General features: G+C 46.6%; 1 protein-coding gene across 4 annotated transcripts in view; it reads left to right on the top strand.

The window, feature by feature from the left end:
• The window catches only part of ZFHX3 (zinc finger homeobox 3), a 266,361-nt gene extending 254,490 nt beyond the window's left edge, over positions 1–11,871 (top strand). For 3 of the 4 annotated variants that reach the window (XM_036073293.2, XM_078063027.1, XM_036073296.2), the window contains exons 9-10: positions 818–6,241; positions 10,064–11,871. In XM_036073293.2, coding sequence (XP_035929186.2) covers positions 818–6,241; positions 10,064–11,736 — 7,097 coding nt within the window. In that variant the 3' untranslated portion in view covers positions 11,737–11,871. Of the gene's footprint in view, positions 1–817; positions 6,242–7,565; positions 7,703–10,063 lie in introns of all 4 variants that reach the window. The other variant, XR_013444232.1, reaches the window with a different exon arrangement.
• The last annotated feature ends 3,720 nt before the right edge of the window (positions 11,872–15,591 follow it).

The following is a 15,591-nucleotide window of genomic DNA, read 5'->3' as shown; positions in this document are numbered from 1 at the left end:
GTGACTAAGATAACATAATTTTTTAAAAAGGTGCATTTAGAAAGAGCATGTTTTAGACATGTGCTGGTGCCCTATGGTGGTTCCTAGCTAGATGGGTCATTAGACCTCCACTTAGGAGGCTGTCCTACATCGTTCACCTTTTGTCAGCACCTAAGATTTAAGTTGGGAAGACCTCAGCCCCACTACTGCCCCACCTCCCCCCCTTGTGATTTTTCCATATTAGAAGGTAGACAGCTGACTTTAAAAGGGTCAGAATATGTATGGGTGTGATGCTATCACTGTAGAAAATAATTTTTATGTATTTTAATGGCCACTTGAATGTTCATTTCTTAATAGAGAGGACAGTCAAAAGTAATGTTATAACAAATTAAGCTAAAAGACATATTCCAAAGTTTCTTATATTGTCAGAATTTTTTATATTACAATGGACAATAGTTATCTTAAATTCCCCACAATTTAGGATATCGTTTATTCACATATTTTACAGTTCAGGTTCACGTAAAAGGGAAGTCCAGTCTAAGATCAGTAACATTCAAACCAGTTCTTGAGAAATTTAAGATTCTGAGTCAAGCAACTGATCCAAGATATGATACAGTCCTATTATGAATGAAACTTTTGTATTTCCTTTTAGTCCCTTCTGTTCATGTGCACTTGCTTTAATATGTACTCTTTGCAGGGGCTGTGTGGAGAGAGTCTGTCTTCATGAGGACTTGCTAGGTAGATAGCCGTGGGTGCCATCCTTGAAACAAAGCCTTCTTTATCATTGGGCTTGGTTTTTTTTTTGTTTTGTTTTTTTTGTTTCTTTTTTAAATTACAGAAACCTCAGAGGATCTGGGAAAGAACATCTTGCCCTCTGTAAGCACAGAGCACAGTGGAGATTTGAAACCCTCTTCTGCTGACCCAGGCTCTGTGAGAGAAGATTCAGGCTTCCTATGCTGGAAGAAGGGGTGCAATCAGGTTTTCAAAACTTCTGCCACTCTTCAAACACACTTCAATGAGGTTCATGCCAAGAGGCCCCAGCTGCCTGTGTCAGATCGCCATGTGTACAAGTATCGCTGTAATCAATGCAGCCTGGCTTTCAAGACCATTGAAAAGCTGCAGCTCCATTCTCAGTACCATGTGATCAGAGCTGCCACAATGTGCTGTCTTTGTCAGCGTAGTTTCCGAACTTTTCAGGCTCTGAAAAAACACCTTGAGACAAGCCATCTGGAGTTGAGTGAGGCTGACATCCAACAGCTTTATGGTGGCCTTCTGGCCAATGGGGACCTCCTGGCAATGGGAGACCCTACCCTGGCAGAGGACCACACCATAATTGTTGAGGAAGACAAGGAGGAAGAGAGCGACTTAGAAGACAAACAGAGCCCAACGGGCAGTGACTCTGGGTCAGTACAAGAAGACTCAGGCTCAGAGCCAAAGAGAGCTCTACCTTTCAGAAAAGGCCCCAACTTCACCATGGAAAAATTTCTAGACCCTTCTCGCCCTTACAAGTGTACAGTCTGCAAGGAGTCTTTCACTCAAAAGAATATCCTGCTAGTGCACTACAATTCTGTCTCCCACCTGCATAAGTTGAAGAGAGCCCTTCAAGAATCGGCAACTGGTCAGCCAGAACCCACCAGCAGCCCAGACAACAAACCTTTCAAGTGTAACACTTGTAACGTGGCCTATAGCCAGAGTTCCACTTTGGAGATCCACATGCGGTCTGTGTTGCATCAAACCAAGGCCCGAGCAGCCAAGCTGGAGGCTGCAAGTGGCAGTAGCAATGGGACGGGGAACAGCAGCAGTGTCTCCCTGAGCTCCTCCACCCCAAGTCCTGTGAGCACCAGTGGTAGTAACACCTTTACCACCACCAACCCAAGCAGTGCTGGCATCACTCCGAGTTCCAATCTACTGAGCCAAGTGCCCCCTGAAAGTGCAGGGATGCCGGCCCTGGGGAATCCCATCGGTGCCAACATCACTTCCCCTTCAGAGCCCAAGGAGGCCAATCGGAAGAAGCTGGCGGATATGATTGCATCCAGACAGCAGCAGCAGCAGCAGCAGCAAGCACAGACGCTAGCCCAGGCCCAGGCTCAAGTTCAAGCTCACCTGCAGCAGGAGCTGCAGCAGCAGGCTGCCCTGATCCAGTCTCAGCTGTTCAACCCCGCCCTGCTTCCTCACTTCCCCATGACCACAGAGACCCTGCTGCAGCTGCAGCAGCAGCAGCATCTCCTCTTTCCCTTCTACATCCCCAGCGCAGAGTTCCAGCTCAACCCTGACGTGAGCTTGCCAGTGACCAGCGGGGCGCTGACACTGACGGGGACGGGCCCGGGCCTTCTAGACGATCTGAAGGCTCAGGTTCAGATCCCAACACAGAGCCACCAGCAGATCCTGCAGCAGCAACAGCAAAGCCAGCTTTCTCTGTCCCAGACTCACTCTGCCCTTCTACAACCCAGCCAGCACTCCGAAAAGAAAAACAAATTGGTCATCAAAGAAAAGGAAAAAGAAAGCCAGAGAGAGAGGGACAGTGCCGAGGTGGGAGAGGGCAACCCAGGACCTAAGGAATCGCTGCCAGATGCCTTGAAGGCTAAAGAGAAGAAAGAACTGGCACCAGCAGCTAGTTCTGAGCCTTCCATGCTCCCACCACGGATCGCCTCAGATGCCAGGGGGAATGCCACCAAGGCCCTGCTGGAGAACTTTGGCTTTGAGCTGGTCATTCAGTACAACGAGAACAAGCAGAAGGTGCAGAAGAAGAATGGGAAGACTGAGCAGGGAGAGAATCTGGAGAAGCTTGAGTGTGACTCCTGTGGCAAGTTGTTTTCTAACATCTTGATCTTAAAAAGTCATCAAGAGCACGTTCATCAAAACTACTTTCCCTTTAAACAGCTAGAGAGATTTGCTAAACAGTACCGCGAGCAGTACGATAAACTGTACCCGCTGAGGCCCCAGACCCCAGAGCCGCCGCCACCTCCCCCGCCACCTCCTCCACCCCCTCTTCCTGCAGCACCGCCTCAGCCAGCTTCCACGCCAGCCATCCCTGCGTCAGCCCCACCCATCACTTCACCCACGATTGCACCCACCCAGCCATCCGTGCCACTCACCCAGCTCTCTATGCCCATGGAGCTGCCCATCTTCTCACCACTGATGATGCAGACGATGCCACTGCAGACCTTGCCGGCTCAGCTGCCCCCTCAGCTTGGACCTGTGGAGCCTCTGCCTGCGGACCTGGCCCAGCTGTACCAGCACCAGCTCAATCCAAGCCTGCTCCAACAGCAGAACAAGAGGCCTCGCACCAGGATCACGGATGACCAGCTCCGGGTCCTGCGGCAATATTTTGACATTAACAACTCCCCCAGTGAAGAGCAGATCAAAGAAATGGCAGACAAGTCTGGGTTGCCCCAGAAAGTGATCAAGCACTGGTTCAGAAACACCCTCTTCAAAGAGAGGCAGCGTAACAAGGATTCCCCTTACAACTTTAGCAATCCTCCCATCACCAGCCTGGAGGAGCTCAAGATAGACTCGCGGCCCCCTTCACCAGAACCTCAGAAGCAGGAGTACTGGGGAAGCAAGAGGTCTTCAAGAACAAGGTTTACTGACTATCAGCTGAGGGTCCTACAGGACTTCTTTGATGCCAATGCTTACCCAAAGGATGACGAATTTGAGCAACTCTCTAATTTACTAAACCTTCCAACCCGAGTCATAGTGGTGTGGTTTCAAAATGCCCGACAGAAGGCCAGGAAAAATTATGAGAATCAGGGGGAGGGCAAAGATGGAGAGCGGCGTGAGCTTACAAATGATAGGTATATTCGAACAAGCAACTTGAACTACCAGTGCAAAAAATGTAGCCTGGTGTTTCAGCGCATCTTTGATCTCATCAAGCATCAGAAGAAGCTGTGTTACAAAGATGAGGATGAGGAGGGGCAGGATGACAGCCAAAATGAGGATTCCATGGATGCCATGGAAATCCTGACACCCACCAGCTCCTCCTGCAGCACCCCGATGCCCTCACAGGCTTACAGTGCCCCAGCACCATCAGCCAACACAGCTTCCTCCGCTTTCTTACAGCTCACGGCGGAGCCTGATGAACTGGCCACTTTTAGTTCAAAAACAGAGGCAAGTGATGAGAAACCAAAGCAGGCTGACCCTCCCAGTGCACAGCCAAACCAAACACAAGAAAAGCAAGGACAACCAAAGGCAGAGCTGCAGCAACAAGACCAGCCCGAGCAGAAGACAAACGCAGCCCAGCAAAAGCTCCCACAGCTCACTTCCCCCACTTCGTTACCACAGCCTCCTCCACAAGCACCCCCACCTCAGTGCCCCTTACCCCAGTCGAGCCCCAGTCCTTCTCAGCTCTCCCACCTGCCCCTCAAGCCCCTCCACACGTCGACTCCTCAGCAGTTGGCAAACCTACCTCCTCAGCTAATCCCCTACCAGTGTGATCAATGTAAGTTGGCATTTCCATCATTTGAGCACTGGCAGGAGCATCAGCAGCTTCATTTCCTGAGTGCACAGAACCAGTTCATCCACCCCCAGTTTTTGGACAGGTCACTGGATATGCCTTTCATGCTGTTTGACCCTAGTAACCCACTCCTGGCGAGCCAGCTGCTCTCTGGGGCTATACCTCAGATTCCAGCCAGCTCGGCCACTTCTCCTTCAACTCCAACCTCCACAATGAACACTCTGAAGAGGAAGCTGGAGGAAAAGGCCAGTGCAAGCCCTGGAGAAAATGACAGTGGGACAGGAGGAGAAGAACCTCAGCGAGACAAGCGTTTGAGGACAACCATTACACCAGAACAGCTAGAAATTCTGTACCAGAAGTATCTGTTAGACTCCAATCCAACTCGAAAGATGTTGGATCACATCGCACATGAGGTGGGCTTGAAGAAGCGTGTGGTCCAAGTCTGGTTTCAGAATACCCGAGCCCGGGAACGGAAAGGACAGTTCCGGGCTGTGGGCCCAGCGCAGGCGCACAGAAGATGCCCTTTTTGCAGAGCACTCTTCAAAGCCAAGACTGCCCTCGAGGCTCATATCCGGTCCCGTCATTGGCATGAGGCCAAGAGAGCTGGCTACAACCTAACTCTGTCTGCAATGCTCTTGGACTGTGATGGGGGACTCCAGATGAAAGGAGATATTTTTGATGGAGCCAGCTTTTCCCACCTACCCCCAAGCAGTAGTGACGGCCAAGGTGTCCCCCTCTCACCTGTGAGTAAAACCATGGACTTGTCTCCCCGAACTCTTCTTAGCCCTTCTTCCATCAAGGTGGAGGGAATTGAGGATTTTGAAAGCCCCTCCATGTCCTCAGTTAATCTGAACTTTGACCAAACTAAGCTGGACAACGACGACTGTTCCTCTGTCAACACAGCAATCACGGATACCACCACCGGAGACGAGGGCAATGCGGATAATGACAGTGCGACGGGAATAGCAACTGAAACCAAATCCTCTTCTGCACCCAACGAAGGGTTGACCAAAGCAGCCATGATGGCAATGTCTGAGTATGAAGATCGGTTGTCGTCTGGTCTGGTCAGCCCAGCCCCAAGCTTTTACAGCAAGGAATACGACAATGAAGGTACAGTGGACTACAGTGAAACCTCGAGCCTTGCAGACCCCTGCTCCCCGAGTCCTGGTGCAAGTGGGTCAGCAGGCAAATCTGGAGACAGTGGGGATCGGCCAGGGCAGAAACGTTTTCGCACTCAAATGACCAATCTGCAGCTGAAAGTCCTCAAGTCATGCTTTAATGACTACAGGACGCCCACCATGCTAGAGTGTGAGGTCCTGGGCAATGATATTGGACTGCCAAAGAGAGTTGTTCAGGTCTGGTTCCAGAATGCCCGGGCAAAAGAAAAGAAGTCCAAGTTAAGCATGGCCAAGCATTTTGGTATAAACCAAACAAGTTACGAGGGGCCGAAAACAGAGTGCACTTTGTGTGGCATCAAGTACAGCGCTCGGCTGTCTGTACGTGACCATATCTTTTCCCAGCAGCATATCTCCAAAGTTAAGGACACCATTGGAAGCCAGTTGGACAAGGAGAAAGAATACTTTGACCCAGCCACTGTACGTCAGTTGATGGCTCAACAAGAGTTGGACCGGATTAAAAAGGCCAACGAGGTCCTCGGACTGGCAGCTCAGCAGCAAGGCATGTTTGACAATGCCCCTCTTCAGGCTCTTAACCTTCCTACAGCATATCCGGCGCTCCAGGGCATTCCTCCTGTGTTGCTCCCCGGCCTCAACAGCCCCTCCTTGCCGGGCTTTACTCCATCCAACACAGGTGGGTTCTGCTCTAGGTGATTCTTACAGCATTAAATAGCTGCCCAAATAGCATTTTGTTCTGTGGCTACCACCCAAACTCTCTGAATGTTGGGCAGATAGGCAGAAGCTTCCCTTTCCAGTTTTCTAACAGCAACAGAACTTCTGGTCCCTTTTACTGAGTCTCCCCAGTGCTGTGGTTCTATGACTTCCCAGTCTCAGAGATGGGACCTCCTGGTTGGAACAGTCTGCTATGAAATTATTCTCTTTGCCCTGTGTTCAGTAACACAACCAGGGTGCGTGCTACAGGGAAGAACTTGAGGGTCCTGGCATCCTAAATCCTGGGTTATTTTCAAGAAAAAGGTTTCTAGCATAGACCCTTCTAGTCAGTCTTTGTGAAATTGCCAATCCCATCTAGATAGTTGTTGAAAATAGAAGACATTTGAATATCCTAGCTAATTCTGGATCGTGCTTTATGGAAACTGGTTCAAGAGAACTTAAATCAAGTCTTTGTCCTTACCGGTGGTCCCTGCTCCTGTTTTTAGAGAGCTATTCTGGCAGAACTGCTATCAGGAAGAAGCTCTCATAAATGGATCCTTATTCCTGGGCTTCTTACCTAGCCAGAACAATAGTGGTTATACTAGTTTCATTATAATGAGACTACTTCTGTACAAGCTTGAATGCCCTGGCCAGGAATCTTGTATTGGGCAATATGGTTCTGAATCTTCAGACAGACAATAAACATTAATGCTCATTTTTAGGAGTCTTCATCACTCCTTCATTTCCCTTCACCCATCTCTCTTTCTTTGCTCCCCCCAGCCCCCTAATTCAGTCATACATATACTTGGTACTCTTATTTTTCTACTATTATTAATAGGGAGTTTGATAGTTCTTCCTGTGTCCCTCTCTTGTTCCTCCTCTGTCCTCACCTGTCTTCTCTGTAGCCAGCTTTCTTTCCTAAATTGGACCTCCAGGATTCTGTGAAACTTAGGCACAAGTCAGCAAGATTCCCCCCCACCCCCCAGGCCTGCATTGACCAGTGTAACTTTACCAAAGGAGAGCCCTTCAGAGTGCTTCCTTGCCTGAAAATGGGTCCCTGTTCCCAGGGGTTGAAGTGGTAAAAGCATTAAAATCTATAAGTCATTGCTTATAGTTGTTGGCAAGTAAGGTCACAGAATTATGCTAAAGCCAACTAGACATAAGCCAAGAATCAAGCTATGGAAAGCGTCTAGGCACTGAATTACCCTTGCAGCCCAGAATCTTAGCAGAAGGGCTTGGGATGGCCCAACATTTCATAATAATGTGAAAAAAATTAGAATGTCTGATCTATTCCCCTTGTTTTACAGATGAGAAAACTGAGGGCCAGAGAGGTCAAGACCATTCAGCAAGCTAGGGTAGGAGCCAGAGCTCCCACCCAGGCCTCCAGGCTCCCAGTGCTATGTGCTCCTTCCACAACACCCAATATGAGCCAGTCAGTCAACAGGTATATGTTTAGTGCTACTCAGGTTCTGACCACTAAGAGTGGACTCAAGATAGAAAGGTATGCTCTTAATTATTAGAGGCAGCCAGGTTACCAGTGTGTCCCAGTTACCACCACCTACCTGATTGTACCACAGCTCACAGGAGCACTGGATCTGGAATGGGGGAAGGAACTTGTATTTAATATGTCAGGTCCAATGCTAAGCTCTTCCCATATGACCTTCCATTTAGTCCCTACAACCATGTATTGTAGAAAGTTGAGGTTCCGTGGAGTCAATGGGGGTCTAAGGCCACATAGCAGCTGTGTATCAAACACAATCCATACTACATCAGTCTGACTGACTCCAGAGGTGCATGACAAGTATCAGGGCGATGAAATGCCTTGCTTGGTTCTAATCTTGCTGATGAGAAAACTGAGGCCACAATTATTTTGAGAATATATTGAGCTTATATCAAACATGGTTAGTACAGAGCTTGGTAAATATAGCAAGGATTCTGTAAATGATCCTTACCATTTCCTTCTCTTCTACTCAAGATACAGAAGTCAGTTTAAGGCCTTCTGACCAGGATCTTTCTCCTGAAAGCCTGATACCACAGAGATGGAGAAATCTCTAGATGTTTTTTCCTTGCCTCGCTGATCTTTTGGCTCTGGCTCCAACCTACAACTTGGAGCAGGCCTGTTGCCTAGATGTAGACAGAAAGAGCCATGTCCTAAGTTGTCGAATTCATAATCCATTCACTCTCCATCTTGTGCATGCCAGTTTAACCAGTGAACCTTTACCGGCTTTTTCTGAGTCAGATACTTCTTTCTGGTTTCAGTTCCTTCTGTGCTTTGAGGAAATTGGATGACTTCACCTCAGTGGTGCCTATCTGCTGTTTTGAAAGAGTAAATTAATGCTGCTATACAAAAATTCCCTTGGCTTTCCAAACAATAATGGATATTTTTCTGGGATTGGCACCTTGAGGCAACCTTGTTCTCTTCATCTGAAGTTTGAGGGTTTTTACATGCTGCACCAGTGTAATAAGCCAACATTGTCTTCACCCAGGTCTGGGCTTCTCTGTTTTTTCCTCACAGTGACAGTGTCCTATTACAGAACCCCCCCAACCCCAGCTTTCTGGCAGAAGGTAGTCCAGATGAAGTAGTGAGGAGCTGTGGGATTTTTTAGTTTACATTTTGGTGCCCTCTGAAGAGAAGGGATGAATACGGTCCATTGTCTTAAGTAAGTGTAGTGAATGGAATGATCTGAGGTCTACTGCCTGTGACTTCTTCTCAGCATCTCATCATTCAGCAAATCTGGTCTCTCTGTCCCACTTTGCTGTCCTCCACCACCACCTTGCTAGTCTTAATGCACCTCCCACTTGATGTACCAGGAGCAAGGCTATCTTCCATCACCCTGGAACAAAAGACTCAAACCAGGAGAGAAATATGGGTGAGGGAGGATATTAGGCTCTGGAGTGGGTGAAGGCCTTATAGGCAGAGTGTGACTGCAGATGGGGCTGTACCCCAGGTGGGCCTGGTGACTTGCTCAAAGACCTTTGCTACCCATAAGTATGAGTAGGTTGCAGCGATGGCTTAGAAAGCAGTGGTACCAACACTTTGGGCCATTCCATTTCTGATACTGCTTTTCTCCTCTTGCTGGGGGTGCGTTCTCAAGCAGCTGCAGTCTTTCTGTATGTCATTCAAATGGGTAGGAAGAGAATGCTCATTTCTCCAGCAAACTTCAGAATCATCTTCCTAGATGGTTACATTTTTCAACAGATTTGTTAAAGCAGACTAGCTGAGCCAAATAATGGGACAGTTTTCCCTGAATGGATTGTTTTTGTTTCTTCCCATTGCTCCTCCTCCTCTCTGCCCTCTTAAAACACATCCATTCAGTTGTAGCAGCGGAGGCCAGAGAGGCACATTTGTTTCTTCACATGGTCTTGGGGCTTGGCCAGATTTCTTGCATTTTGCCCTCTTCTGTTACCTCTCTCCTCTGCAACTTCTGGTGGGGCCTCTTAGCCACACTATTTCTGTGGAGCTTTGATGAAGGCCTTTGGTTCAAATGTCCCAGCTGGAAACAGCTAGTTGGGGGAACTGGGCAAAGAACATATGAATTAGTGGGTGTGGCAGGAAGGTGTTAAAAGTTGTTTAACTGAAAGGGGAAGTAGGGCAGCTGACCCAGGATTGGGCACTGATTAGAATACAAGGCTGTCCAACTCTGGTGAGACCCCCCTCTATTGAAAATGGTGGTTTTGAGAGGGTCTTTCAACTTTAAACCTTGAGATCTCAGACTTCATGCCAGTGACAGAAGTAAAATATCTTGAGCTTCAGCCTCACCACCCCAGACTGACCTGTGGTTCTTTCTGTCTTCATTTCTTTCAGCTTTAACGTCTCCTAAACCGAACTTGATGGGTCTGCCCAGCACAACAGTTCCTTCCCCTGGCCTCCCCACATCTGGATTACCAAATAAACCGTCCTCAGCATCGCTGAGCTCCCCGACCCCAGCACAAGCCACCATGGCGCTGGCCCCTCAGCAGCCCCCCCAACCCCAGCAGCAGCCACAGGTGCAGCCGCCGCCGCCCGCAGCTCAGCCCCCGCCCGCGCCACAGCTCCCACCGCAACAGCAGCAACAGCAACGCAAGGACAAAGACAGTGAGAAGGTAAAGGAGAAGGAAAAGGCACACAAAGGGAAAGGGGAGCCCCTCCCTGTCCCCAAGAAGGAGAAAGGCGAGGCCCCCCCAGCGGCCACAGCCACGATCTCAGCCCCGCTGCCCGCCATGGAGTATGCCGTGGACCCTGCCCAGCTGCAGGCCCTGCAGGCAGCCTTGACTTCGGACCCCACAGCGTTGCTCACGAGCCAGTTCCTTCCTTACTTTGTACCAGGCTTCTCTCCTTACTATGCCCCCCAGATCCCTGGCGCCCTGCAGAGCGGGTACCTGCAGCCTATGTATGGCATGGAAGGCCTGTTCCCCTACAGCCCCGCGCTGTCGCAGGCCCTGATGGGGCTGTCCCCGGGCTCCCTACTGCAGCAGTACCAGCAATACCAGCAGAGTCTGCAGGAGGCGATCCAGCAGCAGCAGCAGCGGCAGCTCCAGCAGCAGCAGCAGCAGCAAAAAGTGCAGCAGCAGCCCAAAGCAAGCCAAACCCCAGTCCCCCAGGGGGCTGCTTCCCCAGACAAAGACCCTGCCAAAGAATCCCCCAAACCAGAAGAGCAGAAAAGCGCACCCCGTGAGGTGTCCCCCCTCCTGCCGAAACCCCCCGAAGAGCCAGAAGCAGAAAGCAAAAGTGCGGACTCCCTCTACGACCCCTTCATTGTTCCAAAGGTGCAGTACAAGTTGGTCTGCCGCAAGTGCCAGGCGGGCTTCGGTGACGAGGAGGCGGCGAGGAGCCACCTGAAGTCCCTCTGCTTCTTCGGCCAGTCTGTGGTGAACCTGCAAGAGATGGTGCTTCACGTCCCCACGGGCGGCGGCGGCGGCGGCGGCGGCGGCGGCGGCGGCGGCGGCGGGAGTGGCGGCGGCTCGTACCACTGCCTGGCGTGCGAGAGCGCGCTCTGTGGGGAGGAAGCTCTGAGTCAACATCTCGAGTCGGCCTTGCACAAACACAGAACAATCACGAGAGCAGCAAGAAACGCCAAAGAGCACCCTAGTTTATTACCTCACTCTGCCTGCTTCCCCGATCCTAGCACCGCATCTACCTCGCAGTCTGCCGCTCACTCAAACGACAGCCCCCCTCCCCCGTCGGCCGCCGCCCCCTCCTCGTCCTCCGCTTCCCCCCACGCCTCCAGGAAGTCTTGGCCGCAAGTGGTCTCCCGGGCTTCGGCCGCGAAGCCCCCTTCTTTTCCTCCTCTCTCCTCATCTTCAACGGTTACCTCAAGTTCATGCAGCACCTCAGGGGTTCAGCCCTCGATGCCAACAGACGACTATTCGGAGGAGTCTGACACGGATCTCAGCCAAAAGTCCGACGGACCGGCGAGCCCGGTGGAGGGTCCCAAAGACCCCAGCTGCCCCAAGGACAGTGGTCTGACCAGTGTAGGAACGGACACCTTCAGATTGTAAGCTTTGAAGATGAACAATACAAACAAATGAATTTAAATAAAAAGATTAATAAGAAACCAATTTCAAAAATAGACTAACTGCAATTCCAAAGCTTCTAACCAAAAAAAAAAAAAAAAAAAGGAAAAAAAAGAAAAAGCGTGGGTTGTTTTCCCATATACCTATCTATGCCGGTGATTTTACATTCTTGTCTTTTCTTTTTTCTTTTAATATAAAAAAAAAAAAAAAACCTTAACCCTGTTACATTGTGTCCTTTTGAAGGTACTATTGGTCTGGGAAACAGAAGTCCGCAGGGCCTCCCTAATGTCTTTGGAGCTTAAACCCCTTGTATATTTGCCCCTTTTCAATAAACACCCCACGTTGATAGCACAGGAGGAGCCCGGCATGCACTGTATGGGAAAGCAGTCCACCTTGTTACAGTTTTAAATTTCTTGCTATCTTAGCATTCAGATACCAATGGCTTGCTAAAAGAAAAAAAAGAAATGTAATGTCTTTTTATTCTCAGGTCAATCGCTCACACTTTGTTCTGTTTTCAGAATCATTGTTTTATAATATATTATTTTTTCAGTTTTTTTTTTTTTGTTCCAGAAAAGATTTTTTGTTTTGTTAATTTAAAAACGGGCAGAAAGTATTTGAGAAAAACAATGTGAACTGCTTTAGCTTTCTGGGGATTTAAAGGATAGCTTTTCTGCTGAAGCCAATTTCAAGGGGAAAAGTTAAGCACTCCCACTTTCAGAAAAAAAAAAAAAAACCCACACACAGAGTGTTGAGGACTTGTAGCTTAAAAAAATAAGTTTTAAAAACTGACTTTCTGTATTTATGATAGATATGACCATTTTTGGTGTTGAGTAGATTGTTGCATTGGAAATGAACTGAAGCAGTATGGTAGATTTAAAAGGAAAAAAAAAAAACCTTTTGTGTACATTTAGCTTTTTGTATGGTCCAGCTGACAGCTCCTCATTTGATGTTGTCTTGTTCATTCCTAGCAGATAGATTGCAATCCGTTGATTCGCCTAAGCTTTTCTCCCCTTTGTCCCTTAATTCCACTTTCTTTCCTCCTCCCACCCTATAATCTCCCACTTAAGGTAGCTGCCTTCATTTCTTAGAGGGTAGCTGCAGAATTATTTTATAAAACTAAAGAAAGAATTTCAAAAGGTTCTAGGGGTCATTAGGATCCTCACAGATTATTTTTGGTTGGGGAGTTGAAACTTTTTAAAGGCATATAATTCTAGTTACCTATGTCTGTAAGCCTTGTGCCATTTATTTTTTATTTATCCTTCCTTTAGCTTTTCTTTTTATCCTTTCTTTTCCTCCTTGTTTGGTAGATGCTTCAAATATTCTTTTCCTAAACTAAAGCATTTGTTTTGGTTTGTGTAATTGGGCTGTGTGCTTTTCTTTCTAAAAAAGTTTTTGGTTAGGGGTTTTGTTTTTGTTTTCTTTCCTCTCAGAAAAAGAAATTTCATGCTTTAAATAAAATCCAAAGACACACCCTTTCACTGCTGATGCAGAAAAAAGGGAAAGGGTTCTTGTTACTTGAGAATTTGTTTCTGATTTAAACAAACAAGACTTAGTTTAATAAAAGAAAGAGTAAAACAAAAGATTCCCAGGTTGTTATGTGCTTCTTCTGCAAGCAGAGAGGCAACTGTTAATGACAATTCCATATACCAAAAGACACATTTTTTACTTCAAAGTTTTGTCCTTGTGTTAGGCAGTCTGAGCGGCGAGTGATCCAGAGTGCAGCCAACAAAGAAGCAGATAGCAAGGTACAGAGAGCAAAAAGGAACCGTATGTGAGGCACTTGTATTTATGTTAATATCTGTATTCCTGTAACACATAACACAACGCAACATACACCCTTTCTCATCTTAAAACAACGGTCTGAACTTTGAAAGGAAAACTTTGTGCTGCTAAAATGTAGATTTTGGAGACAAATAGATGCTTTGCTTTTCACTTTCATAGCCAAACATCAACAGAAACAATCTCCCCTTGCCCCGAAAGTGTGAAATCCTTCTCCCCTTCGTTCTCTTCCTTATGTTTCAAAAGGGAACTTTGAAGACTGTGAATGCAGGTTCCATTGGTCATCTTTCGGGCTTCTTTCCCCAGTGCTGAAGCCACTCAACGACTTTGCAAAAGACTGGAGCATTCCAAGATCTGAAAATGGATTTCTTTTTTTCTTTTTTCTCTTTTTTAGCCGGGACTGTTTTATTTTTATGAATTTGTTTTTGGTTTAATGAAAGAGTAGATCCTGAACTGTTGTATATATTTCTAACTAGGCTGATGCACAGTGCAAATTCCTTTTTTTTAATTTTTTTAAGTAGAAATACTAAAGAGTACCATCTAACTATTCATACCAGTATCCAGTTGTAGCATAAGGTGTCAAAAACAAGTACACAAAAACATTTGCTGTTTTAACAAACTATTTTCTTTTAACAAGAATTCTTGTATTTCTCCCTGTGTTTGAGATGAACATTTTTAAATTTTAAAGTTGTACAGTTTTTTGTTTTCCATTATTTTATCTTGTTTGTAACTCTATGAAATATATATATATTTTTTGCCATTTAACTGTTGTATGTTACTCTGTGTCTGTATCATATAGAAAAAAAATTGTTTTTGTTTTTGGTTCTCTATGTGATACCAATTAATTAACAATTTAACACTAGCTTTACATGTCAAATTCTGCTAGGTTTTTTCTGAAAACTTTGTTTTTAAAAATGATATTGCTTGGTAATAGTGCAATTTCTATCCCTTTCCCTCTCCCCTCAACTTTAAGTTCATTTCCTTGTAATTTTGCCACCCCCTCCACAATGGTGTTTCGTTTGTTTGTTTGTTTATTTGTTTTGAGCTACTATGCCATCCTCCCTCTGTGAGGCAGAGTGACTGTCAGTGTTTTGTTATGCCATGCCTTGACCTGTGGGTATATTTGGCAACAGCAAGGTGGTTGGGTAGATTGGCTAAGCATGCTTCCACCCACCAGTGTTTCTCAGAGGGGTTATGTGATTGTTTTATCCTGGAGTGGGTTGCACATTTGATGCTTTCCTCTACAACTCTACCACCCACATATATGTTCATTCAAAAAAGAAAAAAATTCTCAGCATTAACTCAGAAGTAGCAAAGCAGTCAGTGATGGTGACAATTAGACGTCAAATATGAGCTAGTTAGATGTTTGTGGGTTGACATCCGCTATGGCTGTGACTGGTATCATTTACAAAGCATGAATTCACTACAATGCGCAACTGTTTAGATTGGTCTTACTAGGCGAATTTAACTCCTGTTGCATAGTAGGTAGCTGAACAGGATATCTCAACTCACTTTTTAAATTAGTTCTTCACCTCTATTGACACTTCATATTTTGGTTGGTTGGTTGGTTTGTTTGATTTTTTTTCAAATACTCCAAAGAGTGGGTTGGTGCTTGACACCATTCAGTCATGGCACCATATGAACCCACCGAATGGAACTTATTTCAACCATCCTTCCTCCATCCTTCCAAAAAGAAACTTAAGAAGGAAACATACACACACACACACACACACACACACATGGAAAAGTTTAATAAATCTAGGAAGTTTTTTTTTTTAATTAAAAGCTATTTAAAGAGATGAATGTGGCCAAAGTTTTACATGATTGAAAATAAAGTAAAACAGACGGCATGTGTTTAAACCTGAGTTTATCAGGCATGGCAGGAAGTTGCAGGAGAGAGAGGCAGTGACCCAAGCCAGTGCACTTGATGTTCATGGACATATATTTTTTTTAAATAAATTAAATTAAAACATTTTAAATAGAAGCATAAATTGAGTTGGTTGTTTGTTGGCGCTGAGATACTGCCCACTGTGAAACAAAGCTTTGACTAGTTTTTTTTGT

Source organism: Halichoerus grypus, chromosome 15 (assembly GCF_964656455.1).
Source record: "Halichoerus grypus chromosome 15, mHalGry1.hap1.1, whole genome shotgun sequence".
Lineage (NCBI taxonomy): Eukaryota > Metazoa > Chordata > Mammalia > Carnivora > Phocidae > Halichoerus > Halichoerus grypus.
This window is presented reverse-complemented; position numbering and strand designations above follow the sequence as displayed.